General features: G+C 40.8%; 1 protein-coding gene across 3 annotated transcripts in view; it reads right to left on the bottom strand.

The window, feature by feature from the left end:
* Positions 1–14,563, bottom strand: part of ZFYVE9 (zinc finger FYVE-type containing 9) — a 76,130-nt gene that overhangs the window by 10,788 nt on the left and 50,779 nt on the right. For all 3 annotated transcript variants that reach the window (XM_006087320.3, XM_006087323.3, XM_023752774.1), the window contains 4 exons: positions 10,624–10,728; positions 4,216–4,366; positions 1,569–1,649; positions 705–867 (listed from right to left, as the gene is read on the bottom strand). In XM_006087320.3, coding sequence (XP_006087382.1) covers positions 705–867; positions 1,569–1,649; positions 4,216–4,366; positions 10,624–10,728 — 500 coding nt within the window. The remainder of the gene's footprint in view (positions 1–704; positions 868–1,568; positions 1,650–4,215; positions 4,367–10,623; positions 10,729–14,563) is intronic.

Raw genomic sequence — 14,563 nt, 5'->3', positions numbered from 1 at the left:
GTCAGTGGTGGGTTTTGAGCAGAGGAGCAACACTGTAGAATTGGAAACAGATTAGGCTGGGAAGAGGGAACAGGGCAAGACTAGAAACAAAGAAACCAATTAGGAGGCTACTGCAATAATGCAGACCAAACAATGGTGGCCTGAACTGGGATGATGGCAGTAGAGGTAGGAAGAAGCAGTAATAAGAGTCTATATGTACTTTGAAGTAAAGCGAACAGCATTTACTGTTAGATGAGGTACAGGGCATGAGATACAGGCGGTCCAGGGTCTGGGCCTGAACCTTCAGAACAAGAGCTGCCCTGACTGGGAAAGAGTACAGCATCTGCAGCCCAGGGAGGCGGTCCCGCCTGCCACTCCCTCGCTTTGTGGAGGCGGTTAGCCTTGTGGTGCTTGTTTACTCCTCTGGAATACTAATATCACTAGTTCTATCAGATTAAACAATGTTAGTAAAAGTGCTTTGCAAACCATACAAGGCTTAGGTATTACTATTATCTCAATAACTTTAGAGAAATTGTTTTGTAAAACAAAGTTTCCTCCCTTCAAAAATATGCACAGAAACTCCTTCAGAAATGAAGCCAAGAAACCAGAAATTTAAAGGCAGCCTCTTAGGCAGGGCTTCCAGTGAAGTTGTAACACATCAGTGCAGACAGACCCAGAGCCCAGCCGTAACTACATGCCTCAAGGGGGGAGTTTGCTGCCTTTACCCCTTGTTGACGTTCTTGTCGTCATCCACCCACTGGATATGGATGTGCTCCTGGGGGTCCTCGGCGTCCGCCTTGCCACAGGTGATGGTGAAGTCCTTCATCTCTCGCAGCGCCTGCCTCAAGGCATCCATGTTCTCTGCAGTGATCTGGACCATGACGCCATCTGAGGATCAGCACCAGATAATACCGATGAAAACAATGAAAAGCCAGGGAGAGAGGCAGTGAAAAGCGGATCTGGAACCTAGCAAACCCCTCTACATTAAATGTGAAACTCTGCTCTGCTCTCTACAGCGGACAGACACAAGCAGGTGTTGTGCTTTGAGCTGAGATCTTCCTCACTGAAAGTGCTATGAGGAGCGAGTGCCGAGATGTGTTCTGTTTAAAACACTTGCCTGTTGATTTCACTTTAGACACAAGGAAGAGTTTCTCCTTATCCCAAATGATGATTGTGACATTCGTGTGGGTAACATCCACATGTTTACAGATTCACGCCCAATGATATATTTAAACTTAGACTATGTCCCCTTGGGTACCTTATCCCAAAGCTCTGAAAGGCCATCTCTTAAATAATTAGTGCCATTCCACACACGTTTATTCCCTCCCACCCCCCAATTCCTACCCGCTTCTGTGCAGGGTAGTTCTAAGAGCACCGTCCCACGGTAACTCTATCACTTACTTCCTTCTTTGGAGAACTAACCACTATTATGACAGTTTTAAGTAGCTGAAGAGTGAGATGCTACGGAATAAATAATGAGTCCAGAACTCTATGGCAAAAATGTCAAAGCTTCCTTTAGTATCCTTTGCTTTTCAGTTGTACAAATAGGACTGAACTACTGTATGTGCAGTAAGTAACTCATTCTTTACCTTCCACAATACTGGACTTGGCAAGATAGCCTGAAGAGGATTTCAGAGCGCCACTGAACACAAAGAAACTGGCACCAGTCACTAAAACAACAAAAGAAATAGTTTGATGAAGACAGACCCTGAGATTGAGAGACTGAGAACAATAATAAAATATTTAGTCATTGGGAATCCAACCATCATCATCCAGAAGACAAGAAACAACAACTCTGTACACCATAATATACAAGTAACCAATAATCCGGATGCTTGTGATAGGCAGGGAATGAGGCTTTAAGATACACACTCCCACCCAGCCAGCGTGGCTCAGTGGTTGAGGAGGTCCTGGTTCGATTCCCCATCAGGGCACAAGCCTGGGTTACAGGCTTGATCCCTAGTGTGGGGTGTGCAGGAGGCAGCCAACCAGTGATTCTCTCTCATCACTGATGTTTCTATCTCTCCCTCTCCCTTCCTCTCTGAAATCAATAAAAATATATTAAAAAAAATAAAAAAAGATATACGCACCCATTTTTTTTTTGTTCTTCCTACAATCAAGAATCAAAGAATTTTACAGGCAGAGAAATCTTAGTGGTCAAGTCCTGGGCTTGGACTGAAGCCTGTTTTTCTAAATAAAATTATATTGGAACACAGCCATGTCCGTTCATATACACATTGTCTATGGCCATTTTTGAAATATGATGTCACAGAGCTGAGTAGTTCCGTGACAACAAAGACTACAGGCCTGCAAAGCCTAAAATATACAGAAAAAGTCTTCTGACCCCTGATCTAAAGTCACTGGTTTCCAGGTATGTGTTTTTTAGGTCAAATATATTTTAAATATTGACATATGGTTGCCAACTATTTTATTTACGAAGTGGAGCTATTAAAAACACAAGCACCTATTTGAAAGACAAACACCTGATACCACTGACTCTTCATAAAAGAATAGATATTTAATACATTTAGGTTTATGAAAACTTCTCTACACTCTATTTCTCCACATCTTAAATTGGACTGAGCTGTTCCAGCTCCCTACCCCCTGGCCCCCAGTATTTCTAATAGGTAGGTCAGCCAGCCTTTGTTGAGGCTCCTACTGACAAGGAGCCCACAACAGCGCACGGCAGTCCATTCTACTCCTGGGTAACTCTCAGTTATAGAGAATGCTCTCAAATTGAGCCTAAATCTAGATCCTTGTTACTTTCACCCAATGGTGCTGGTTTTGGCCTTTTGTAGCTATTCCGAGAAAGTTGAATCTTATTTCCACATAACAGAAAACCTTGAAAATAGAGATAGCTATTTGTACTTTTTCAGGTAAAACATTTATACTTCAGTCAGGATGTCTTCCTTTGACCTAGTTTCCAGATTTCTCACATGCCTTGAATCATCCTCTGAAGATCATCCAGTTTTACCAATGGACATCATCAATTACATTAAAGATATCCAGAACTTATTAAATATTCTAAGTAAGATTTGACTAGTAGGGAGCTCTGTGGACTTATCACCTACCTTATTTTGGATATGGTATTTGAATATATATGTGCTACATATCTTTTATACCTTTACTAACTAAATAACTGATTTTATTTTTTTAAAATATATTTTATTGATTTTTTACAGAGAGGAAGGGAGAGGGATAGAGAGTTAGAAACATCGATGAGAGAGAAGCATCGATCAGCTGCCTCCTGCACACCCTCTACTGGGGATGTGCCTGCAACCAAGGTACATGCCCTTGACCAGAATCGAACCCGGGACTCTTCAGTCCCCAGGCTGACGCTCTATCCAGTGAACCAAACCGGCTAGGGCTAAATAACTGATTTTAAATATATATTAAAGAAAGTGACTTACAGTATGTCTTCTAGAGAAGTGTTTCATAAAGCATACTAAAGAAAGCTAGTTTTAGGAGATATTCTGAGGGGAAAGAGACTTATGGTCAAATAAATTTAGGAAGGGCTCCACACTACCCTCCTTTTGGAAAATCACAGTACACATTGGCTCGTTAAAGCCTCTGAAAAAGAACTGTAGTAAAAAATCTGTTTAAACTGATTTATCTCGGGATTTCTCAGTTTAATGTATTAAGCAAAACGTTCATCTACTTATATGAATATGTTTTAAAATCATAGAACCTGATAAGACACTTGAGAAAATGTCACACCGAGCAGTGATTCTTAAATTCTAATGTGTATTTGAATTGCATAGGGATTGTGTTAAAATGCAAATTCTGATTTAGCAGATCTGGGGAGTGGACTCTTCATTTCTAACAATCTCCTAAGTGATGAGACCACAATCCAAGTGCCACTGAACCTAGAAACCTTCCTTCCTGTCGACCTACTAATTAACATTCTTTGAGTATGGTCATTCAACAAGCCCCAAATCTAAGTATATTTTCACCATGGGGCCTAGTCTCCTCCCTTCAGATATCAATGCTGGCCCTGTCGATATCCTGAGGCAGTACTTTTGAATGTTCCCCTCAATAACAGAGATGCCATTTGCAACTCTGTGTGTGGCTACTGGGGAGCCAATGTAACCTGGAAAATAAGCTTGGAAATGTTAACTTAATCAGGTTGTTTGTGGTCACCCTTCTAGAAAGTACATGTAATGGGGCTGAGATACCCAATCTCCAAGTCCAGTACAATCTTCCATTCTCATCATCACCATCAGCACAATTACTCACCCTTCCTGGGCTGGTTGTGAATACTGATGGCCTGGGTCTGATAGTTTCCATCATCATTCTGCACACACACGAGATGAGAGTCTGCCTTCTCATTGAAGCAGGCACCTCCTGCCAGGACATGCTCATTAGACTTGTTCATGGCTTTCATCACCTACAAACAAAAAAGAGGGTTAGCTTTCTTCTCTGCCAAGAATGGGCTTTTTTTTTGGTCTGATATGGCACAACTCCTTCACCTTCTCAAAGACAAAACAGAGTATTATTATTTATTACAGTGATAAAGGGGCTACCAAATAATGAAAACAGAGTGAAAGATCAGTCACTGTTAGCCCAAAAATCAACATACAAAAATTCCCTGTATAGTTTATAGGTGATTCGTATTACAGCTTAGGCATATGACACATTTTGCATTCTTTTGTCTTTTATTGCTGCACTGAACACAAGCAACTAAAATTAGTTTAGCGAACTACAGCAGTTTCTATCATTCAGTGGGTTCTCTGAAGATATAAATACTGAAATTCTAAGTCAAAAGAATGTCCCATATTAAAGTGTATCTGCCTTCTTTTTCCACATCCATACTAAGGAGTGAGGCCTTTCCTCTAAAAGATGTAAACTCCATTGTTTCTTAGTTTTACTAATTTATGCTTGACATCTTCAATGAGTCATTTACCAAAATTTTGCTTTGTTCTTATCAAAATATTTTAAATAATTCTGAAGCTAACCTAAAAATTCACAGGCCACCATTTTGTGTCTAATAAACAAAACTGAGCTTATATTATCTTGATGCTGAACTCTGGCTTCTGGTTGAAAGAAGCTAATAATAATTTGTTTTTATCTCCCATTTTTTCTTTCATGCCATCCCATTTGTCCAACTTTCTGATTCAATCCTTTAAAATGGCTTTGATCTTTTGAAAAACTAGTCCAAAATTTTTATTTTGTTTCACTCCCCTATCCCTCTTATGTTATAAACTGCATTGCTACAGTGTTAAAAATATCAGATGAGTGTTTGCATACCTTTTATATTCCTGTATCAATACACTAAAAAGAATATTACTGAGGTGAAATTTACATGACATAAAGTTAACCATTTTAAAGTGAGCAGTTCAGTGGTATTTAATACATTCACAATGTTGGGCAACCATCACCTTACCCAGTTCCAAATCATTCCCATCACCAGAAGTACAACCCCTTGCTCGTGAACCAGTGTCTCCTCACTCCCCCTCCAAACACCGATCTGCACTCTGTCTCCACGCATTTATTCTGGATGGTTCCTATCATGGAACATTACAGTATGTGACCATTACGTCTGGCTTTTTTCACTTAGAATAAAGTTTTTGAAGCTCTTCCGTGGCGTAACATGTATCGGTACTTCATTTATTTTTATGGCTGAATAATATTTCATTATATATACAGTTGACCTTTGAACAACAGAGGGGTTACTGATCCCTTGTGCAGTCAAAAATACACCTATAACTTTTGACTCCCCCCAAAATTAAGTACAGTCCCTTGGTATCCATGAGGGATTGATTCCAGGACCCCTGTGAATAACAAAATCTGTGGATTCTCAAGTAGAACAATGCTAACAGTTGGACCTCCACATTCACGGATACCAATTACAGATCGAAAATACTGTTTTGGATCTGCAGTTGGTTGAATCCTCACATACGAAGCTTGGGGATACAGAGAAATGACTATATTTATTTAAAAATGCACATATAAATGGACCCCCCCCCCCCAGTTAAAACCTGTGTTGTTCAAAGGTTAGATGTATATATACCACAATTTATTTATCCTTCCACCCATGGACCTTTGGGCTATGTCCACTTTTTTACTACCATGAATAGTGCTACTGTGAACACATGTGTAAATGTACTTGTTATGAGTACCCCTTTTCAATTCTTTTTTTAAAATATATTTTTATTGATTTCAGAGAGGAAGGGAGAGGGAGAGTAGAAACATCAATGATGAGAGAGAATCACTGACTGGATGCCTCCTGCATGCCCCCTACTGGGGATCAAGCTCACAACACAGGCATGTGCCCTTGACTGGAATCGAACCCGGACCCTTCAGTCCTAAGTCTGATGCTCTAACCACTAACCCAAACCAGCTAGGGCTAAAATATATTTTAATTTAAAAAGCCATTGGAATTTTGATAGGGCTTGCATTTAACCTATAGATCACTTTAAGTATTTTTGACATCTTAATATTAAGACAGATGACTCCAAAGTTTTGGGCCTGGTAACTGGTGTCAACCAATCAATGTGACTCTTTCACATTAACAGCACTGTCATTAACTTAGGGCAGTGGTCGGCAAACCACGGCTCGGGAGCCACATGCGGCTCTTTGGCCCCTTGAGTGTGGCTCTTCCACAAAATACCAACTTCTGTGCATGGGCCACAAAGTTTCAATCGCACTGTACGTGCACGCCCACACGTGGTATTTTGTGGAAGAGCCACACTCAAGGGGCCAAAGAGCCGCATGTGGCTCGAGAGCCGCGGTTTGCCGACTATGGACTTAGGGACTGCTACATCAAGAGCAGGTTTTGAGGGACGAGTAAGAGGTCAGAGTTGAACTTGCTAAGCTTAAGATGCCTACTCAAATAGAGTTGTCAAGTGGGCAGTAAGACACTCAAGTCCACAAAACAGGAGAGAGATTCAGGCTGGAGAACGACACTTAGAAGACATCAGCAGAGAGACAGTATTTAAGGCCAGAGGACTGGACAGATCACCAAGGAAATGGTCAGAGACAAATGAACTTAAAAGGACTAAGCTTTGGGTATTCTGAAATGAGTGAGAGGTTCAGGGAGATGAACACAGACAGATATTACAATTGTGAGAGATGAAGGATGCCTCAGGAGCCCAGGACTTTTTATGGATTCTTGACCATCTGAGATCAGAGCTGGTGGTTTCAAGACCAAAAGTGGCAGTAAGGTTGGGAGGGATTTGGCTAGCAGCAGTGTTCTGGAGCCACTGTTCATGGTGGATGGGACAATCTTATTCTGAACATGCTGTGTTCAGCCATGACTTTCTGTTGCAGTCAGTGGAGGTACAACATCTAGGGCTCCTTCTTGGGGATCCTTTTATTTTAATTTATGTGGAGAGCGGCCACAGCGTTTAGACAGATTCAAGCCTGGGACTAATGAGAGGGCAAGATCCTCTCATGGCAAAGCCATGTGCAAGTCCCAGCACAATTATAACCAAAGGCTATAGCTGTAAGCTTGAACCTATGGTCTGAACACGTGGCCCCACATGTCTGAGTAATGTGGGCTTGATAGAGTTCAGGTGCAGGTAACTGAGTAGATTCGAAACCCGTGAGAATGTTGTAAACATCTTGAACATGCCCTTACTTTGCCTCATGGAATCTGGCTATAAAATAAAGACTTGGCTTATAGTCTGTGTCGCTGTCGCTAGCTCTCCATCAGAGAGGACAGCGTCCCACCCAGACCCAGCTTTTTTCTCTTGTCTGTCTTTTCTCAATCCTTCACCGCCCCCTCTCAGTCTCACCGAACCTGGCTGAGCTGGCTCGGCACAAATTTATATCTGTGGTTAAATATTGTCTTCCACATATAGCACTAGGAACAGCTAACCAATAGTCAATGAAATACCACTTCTATGCCCTATTTTGCATATTTCACCAACTCCTATTATTCTTTTGAAAAGAGGACTATCCATTCCTCCTAAGAGAAAATAAATGTATTCCTTGAAAGCCAGAAAATATAATACTCCTCAGATTTTAGGGCCATCTGTAGTGAGTATTGCACACAGGATGTGTGGAATTCTAGGGATGCTTATAACAAGGAGGATTATCCCAGTTGGCAGTTAAACAAAAGCCTAAGAAAATGTTATTGAAACTGACACCTGAAAAATTAGCCCTGGCAGATTTGGCTCAGTGGATAGAGCGTTGGCCTGTGGACTGAAGGGTCCTGGGTTGGATTCCGGTCAAGGGCATGTACTTTGATTGCAGGCTCAATCCCTGGCCCCAGTTGGGGCGCATGCAGGAGGCAACCAATCAATGTGACTCTTTCACATCAATGTTTCTCTCTCAGTCTCTCCCCCTCCCTTTCACACTCTCTAAAAATCAATGGATATTTATCCTCGGGTGAGGGTTAACAAAAATAAAAATTTTAAAAAGTGAGTGAGCGTTAGGCAGGTGAAGAGGAGGGGAAGTGTGCATCAATAAAATAGCTTGTGCAAGGGCTATAAAGCAAAAAAAGGAACACAGTTTAGGAAGTAATAAGAAAGACTATGGGTATAAATGAAAAAATGAATGAGAGGAAAAGTAGAATGTTGTGGTTTATTAAAGAAATAATGTATATAATGAAATATGCTTTTTCAAATATGAAGTGAAGACTTATTAGACACAACACAGTTCAATTCTCCAAGACTGTGATAGATACAATTATGTTGAATTGAAACAAAAACTAAATTAGAAGAGAAGTCAGTCTGCTAAATCAGGTAAGAAAAATAAGTGATAATAAATTGGTGAACTTCACTGAAAATGAAATGTAATAAATGACAAGAAATGCAGTTACTATTTTTGAACAAAGATTTCTGAAACTGCACAATCATAAACCCAGAAGACAGAATTCAGATAAAGACAAATAATATGAATGACAGCTGTTGTCATGAATGTCATCAGTCAATACTGAAATAACTATGGGGAGCTTCATAGCTTTCGCAGATATATTAAGCAGACCCAATTCCCAACACAAAGCACCATCTTGCGAACACCAAGGATAGTAATATACTATGTTAGCGGTTTGGGGATGACCTCTGATCATTTTACTTCTGGACAGTAAGCTCCCAAAGGCAAGCAAAATGTTCTTACTCATCTTTGTATTTCATAACACAGAATATGCTTAATCAATGTTTGTGAATCAAATAATAAAACTTCAAATATGAGAAATAAAACAAGTTTTCAAAGCATACTCTCTTTATAGTTCACTTTGAAGATTTGCCTCTACCTAGTCTAGTATATTAATGCTTGATATTTATTTCCACGTAGGGCTAAAAGCTAAAAACTGCTAATCGTATCCCAGAAAAAAAAATTAAGCATACACTAGCTACTATTTTCCATTCTCCTGAAAAAAGCCATCACAGAGAAAACCATGGGTAAAGGCTTTCTTAACATAGGTCACTCTCACACATAGCAATGCGGAGCCCTCAGCTTCTAAGTCCAGTAAAACATTTGTGTGATTCTAAGTGCATAACAAGTACACAATGTTTACTGAATGTACAAATGAGTAAGTAAATAGAAGACTGAATAAAGAAGGAAGAAAGAAAAAAAAGAGAGAGAAGGAGGAAATTATTTCATACCAAGAAGTAGTGAAAGAAGTAATCAGGGAGTTACCACCCTGCCTAATAACACAAGTTTAAAGAAATAACACATTTTAACCATTATAATATCAAGCTAAGTTTTAAAATAACACTTATTTTAAACCACAATGTTTACTACTAGACATTTCAGAAAATTATTTTAAGAAAATTTTAAATTCAAGAAAGATTTCACATGACAAATAGGTAAAGGTTATGCAACTGTTGATATGTATATAGTATGCACAATTTCATTTTAGTTACAAAATACAGCTTAATTTAAGATGCAATCATTTGCTTCTGGAACCTTACTTAAATGTCATTTCAGGACTTAAAGTGACCTGTGCTTAACCATTAAGAGATTCCACCATGAATATTATAAAGTTTATTTTATATATTGATCAGAATGCAAATCTATCACTAATTATCACAACATCCAAAGGTCAAAAGCACAACCAATGACTAAATAAATCACAAATTTAATATCTTGCTAATTATAAATTTCCCCATTATTGATCTAGAGGTCAGTGGTTGGCAAACTCATTAGTCAACAGAGCCAAATAGCAACAGTATAACGACTGAAATTTCTTTTGAGAGCCAAATTTTTTAAACTTGAACTATATAGGTAGGTACATTGTTATTAACTTAATTAGGGTACTCCTAAGGCTTAGGAAAAGCCACACTCAAGGGGCCAAAGAGCCGCATGTGGCTCACGAGCCGCAGTTTGCCGACCACGGATCTAGGTCATACAATATTATGAACTGATTTCACTGTCAATTAATTAAAAATAAACTTTATAAATAATTCTCTATTTTTCAACTTCATTGAACTATGAAAAATACACCTTCATGATAAATCTTTTAAAAATATATATATATATTTTACTGATTTTTTACAGAGAGGAAGGGAGAGGGATAGAGCATTAGAAACATCGATGAGAGAAACATCGATCAGCTGCCTCCTGCATACCCCCTACTGGGGATGTGCCCGAAACCAAGGTAAATGCCCTTGACTGGAATCGAACCTGGGACCCTTCAGTCCGCAGGCTGACGCTCTATCCACTGAGCCAAACTGGTCAGGGCTTCATGATAAATCTTACCTCATTGTATCTGTTGCTGGGAATTTTGATGCTGGTTTTCCGAACTTCCATATCAACCACCAAACCTTGAACTATTGGCAATGTATATTGGTAATTTCTGAAGTCCTGGGCAAAAGCAGATTGAAGTGGAATAAAGAGTAATCAATGACAGGATTCCATTTATAGTAATAAAATTAGCAAAAATGGAAACAATGTCAAAATGAAAAGCTTCAATTCATCTAAATAATAATGAGAGCCCCATTGTGTACTGGTATGTGTACTCCAGCTCTTCATTAAACTGTAAACTCTTATAAGTAAATTTAAGTTTCATATACCTCTTATATACAATATTAAACAAATATTTGAATACTTACCCTGCTTTAACACCACTTAACACTTTCCATATTTATTTTTTAAGAGGCCCAGTGCACAGATTCGTGCACTGGTGGGGGCATGGCCTGTGGGGATCAGCCCGCTGTGGGAGCACCGCTCATCCCAGTCAGCCAAGTGGCGCTCCCACTGTGGGAGCACACTGACCACCAGGGGGCAGCTCCTGCGTTGAGTGTCTGCACCCTGGTGGTCCATGCATGTCATAGCGACTGGTTGATGGGTCATTCTGATCATTCTGCTGTTTGGTTGCTGAGCTTTTTTTTTTAAAAAATTTATTTTTTTATTTTTAAAAATATATTTTATTGATTTTTTACAGAGAGGAAGGGAGAGGGATAGAGAGTTAGAAACACCGATGAGAGAGAAACATCGATCAGCTGCCTCCTGCACACCCCCTACTGGGGATGTGCCCGCAACCAAGGTACATGCCCCTGACCGGAATCGAACCTGGGACCCTTCAGTCCACAGGCTGATGCTCTGTCCACTGAGCCAAACCAGTTAGGGCAGGTTGCTGGGCTTTTATATAGATAGATAAACTGTCTCCTCCTGCTAAGGAAAGCTCCAAGAGGGTAAGAACTCTCTCTTGTTTTGTTCTAATTATATTCCAAATACCTGGAACAACCTAGGCCCTGAATGAATATTTGCAGGGTAAACACACACACACACACACACACACACACACAACATCTAGTCTGGCTGAAGCAAAATGGGCAAGAGGGGTAGGAGTCGAGGTCAAAGTGACAGCAAACAGCTAGATTTCACAGGGTCTTACAGGCCATACAGGCCACCATAGGACCTCTACATTTTCTTTTTATTGGCCAGGTTTGTGCTTGGACAGTATTCACCCAAAGATGTGAGTTGGCTTTACATTTAACGAAATGAGTAATTAAAAATTTGGTTTTAAATATGAAAAAAAACAAGACCAGTATCCCATGCTACCGCAACACTGAGGCCAGGATGACCATCACCATCTGGGGGCGGGGGAGGGGGGAAGATTAATGCTGAGCACACGTGTCTGTTGTTATACACGATTCTGAAATGTTTGAGGGTTAGCCAGGGACGTGGGAAGGAGATCAGATAAACATAATAAAAATAATCAAGGCAAGAGGCAGTGATAATTTTGACCCAGATGTTAAAAGTTCAAAAGGTTGTGAGAAGTTTTCAGATTCTAGATATACTCCAGAATGCTTAGCTTAAAATAAAAACAAGACAGAATGCTCTATGCTTTTTTTTTAATTAAATCTTTATTGTTCAGATTATTACAGTTGTTCCTCTTTTTTCTCCCCATAGCTCCCCTCCACCCGGTTCCCACCCCACCCTCTGTCCTTACCGCCCCCCCGCACTGTCCTCATCCATAGGTGTACGATTTTTGTCCAGTCTCTTCCCGCACCCCCCCAAACCCCTTTCCCCCCTGAGAATAGTCAGTCCACTCCCTTTCTATGCCCCTGATTCTATTATATTCACCAGTTTATTCTGTTCATCAGATTATTTATTCACCTGATTTTTAGATTCACTTGTTGATAGATGTGTATTTGTTGTTCATGATTTGTATCTTTACCTTTTTCTTCTTCTTCCTCTTCTTAAAGGATACCTTTCAGCATTTTATATAATACTGGTTTGGTGGTGATGAACTCCTTTAACTTTTTCTTATCTGTGAAGCTCTTTATCTGACCTTCAATTCTGAATGATAGCTTTGCTAGGTAAAGTAATCTTGGTTGTAGGTTCTTGCTATTCATCACTTTGAATATTTCTTGCCACTCCCTTCTGGCCTGCATAGTTTCTGTTGAGAAATCAGCTGACAGTCGTATGCGTACTCCCTTGTAGATAACTGACTGTTTTTCTCTTGCTGCTTTTAAGATTCTCTCGTTGTCTTTTGCTCTTGGCATTTTAATTATGATGTGTCTTGGTGTGGTCCTCTTTGGATTCCTTTTGTTTGGGGTTCTCTGCACTTCTTGGACTTGTAAGTCAATTTCTTTCACCAGGTAGGGGAAGTTTTCTGTCATTATTTCTTCAAATAGGTTTTCAATATCTTGCTCTCTCTCTTCTTCTGGCAGCTCCATAATTCGGATGTTGGTACGCTTGAAGTTGTCCCAGAGGCTCCTTACACTACCTTCATATTTTTGGATTCTTTTTTCTTTTTGTGTTTACGGATGGGTGATTTTTGCTTCTTCGTATTTCAAATCTTTGACTTGATTCTTGCCATCCTCTAGTCTTCTGTTGGAACTCTGTATAATATTCTTTATTTCGATCAGTATATGCTTAATTTCCAGTTGGTCCTTGTTCATATCCTCGAGGGTCTTACTAGGTTTCTTGAGGGTCTCACTAAATTTATCGGCGGTTTCTAGAAAATTCTTGAAAAACCTTATAAGTTTGGTTTTGAACTCTATATCCAGTAGTTTGCTTTCCTCCATTTTTGTTCTTTGTGACCTGTTTCTTTGTCTCCCCATTTTTTATGCTTCCCTGTGTTGATAGAGTGGCTTTCTGTGCTCGGTGTCCTATAGGGTCCAGTGGCTCAGCCTCCCCAATTACCTGAGGTGGACACTCTTGGTGGACCCCTTTGTGGGCTTTGTGCACAGTCTTGTTGTAGTTAAGCCTTGATTGTTGTAGGTATCACTGGGAGGAATTGACCTCCAGGCCAACTGGCTGTGAGAATCAGCTGTGTCTACAGTGGGAGAACTTCTGTGCTGGAGACACCTTATGGGGCAAGACTTGCTTCAGTGGGGCTTTGGTGCTCACTGAGTCTGCCCCCTGAGTGTGTCCTTTATGGATCTGAGGAGTTGTAATCTGGATGGTCCCACTCTGACCACTGGGTACACTGGCTCTTGGATCTCTAAGGAGGTGCTAATTTAGCCTCTGCCTAAGGCTACCCAGCAGGAGCTACGGAGAGATCTGCAGATTCCTCTTCTTTGTTTGGGATTTGGAGGTACCCAGATGGGGCCCAGCTGTGAAGCAATGCAAGCTGCTTTGAGGCCTTGGGCCTTCTTTTGGAAGTTCTGGGTCTCTCTGACCCAGCTGCAGTTTGTTAGGTAATTTTCAGATTGCAAAGGGCCAGGCCTTTCATATGCAAAAGCCTCTGTGCACAGCTTGGGTGGGGCGGAGTCTCAGGGGATCAACAGGGCGGAGCAAACAGCTCTGGCAGATCCTCAGTCCTACCCTAAGAGGTCCCGAATCTCAGTGTCCCGATAATCGCTGCAAGCACCTCTGAGAGAAAGCCGCCCTCGAGTTCCTACCAATGCCAGACAGTCCAGTTTCTCCTGTATGAGTCTGCGTCCCCAGAGACTCGCCCGGAACTGGAGTTCAGAGCAGTCGGGAGCTTGAGACTCCCTCCCGATGAAAAAGACAACCGCGTCCTCAGTTGCCAGCCCTTTCCGCATGCGCCTCTGTACCTCTGTACTTTACTTCTGCACCTCCTCTGAGTCTCAGTGTGCTTTTCTCTTTCCTTCTAGTTGTAGAATTCCACTCAGCCAGCCTTCCTGTGGTTCTGGATGATGTCCGTTTTGTCTTTTAGTTGTATTTTTGAAGTGGTTGTGCGAGGCAGCAATTTCCGGTGTTTACTTATGCCGCCATCTTGGTT

This window comes from Myotis lucifugus, unplaced genomic scaffold (assembly GCF_000147115.1).
Source record: "Myotis lucifugus unplaced genomic scaffold, Myoluc2.0 scaffold_37, whole genome shotgun sequence".
In the NCBI taxonomy this organism is placed as follows: Eukaryota; Metazoa; Chordata; class Mammalia; order Chiroptera; family Vespertilionidae; genus Myotis; species Myotis lucifugus.
Note: the sequence above shows the minus strand (reverse complement) of the source record. Positions and strands in the feature narration are given on the sequence as shown.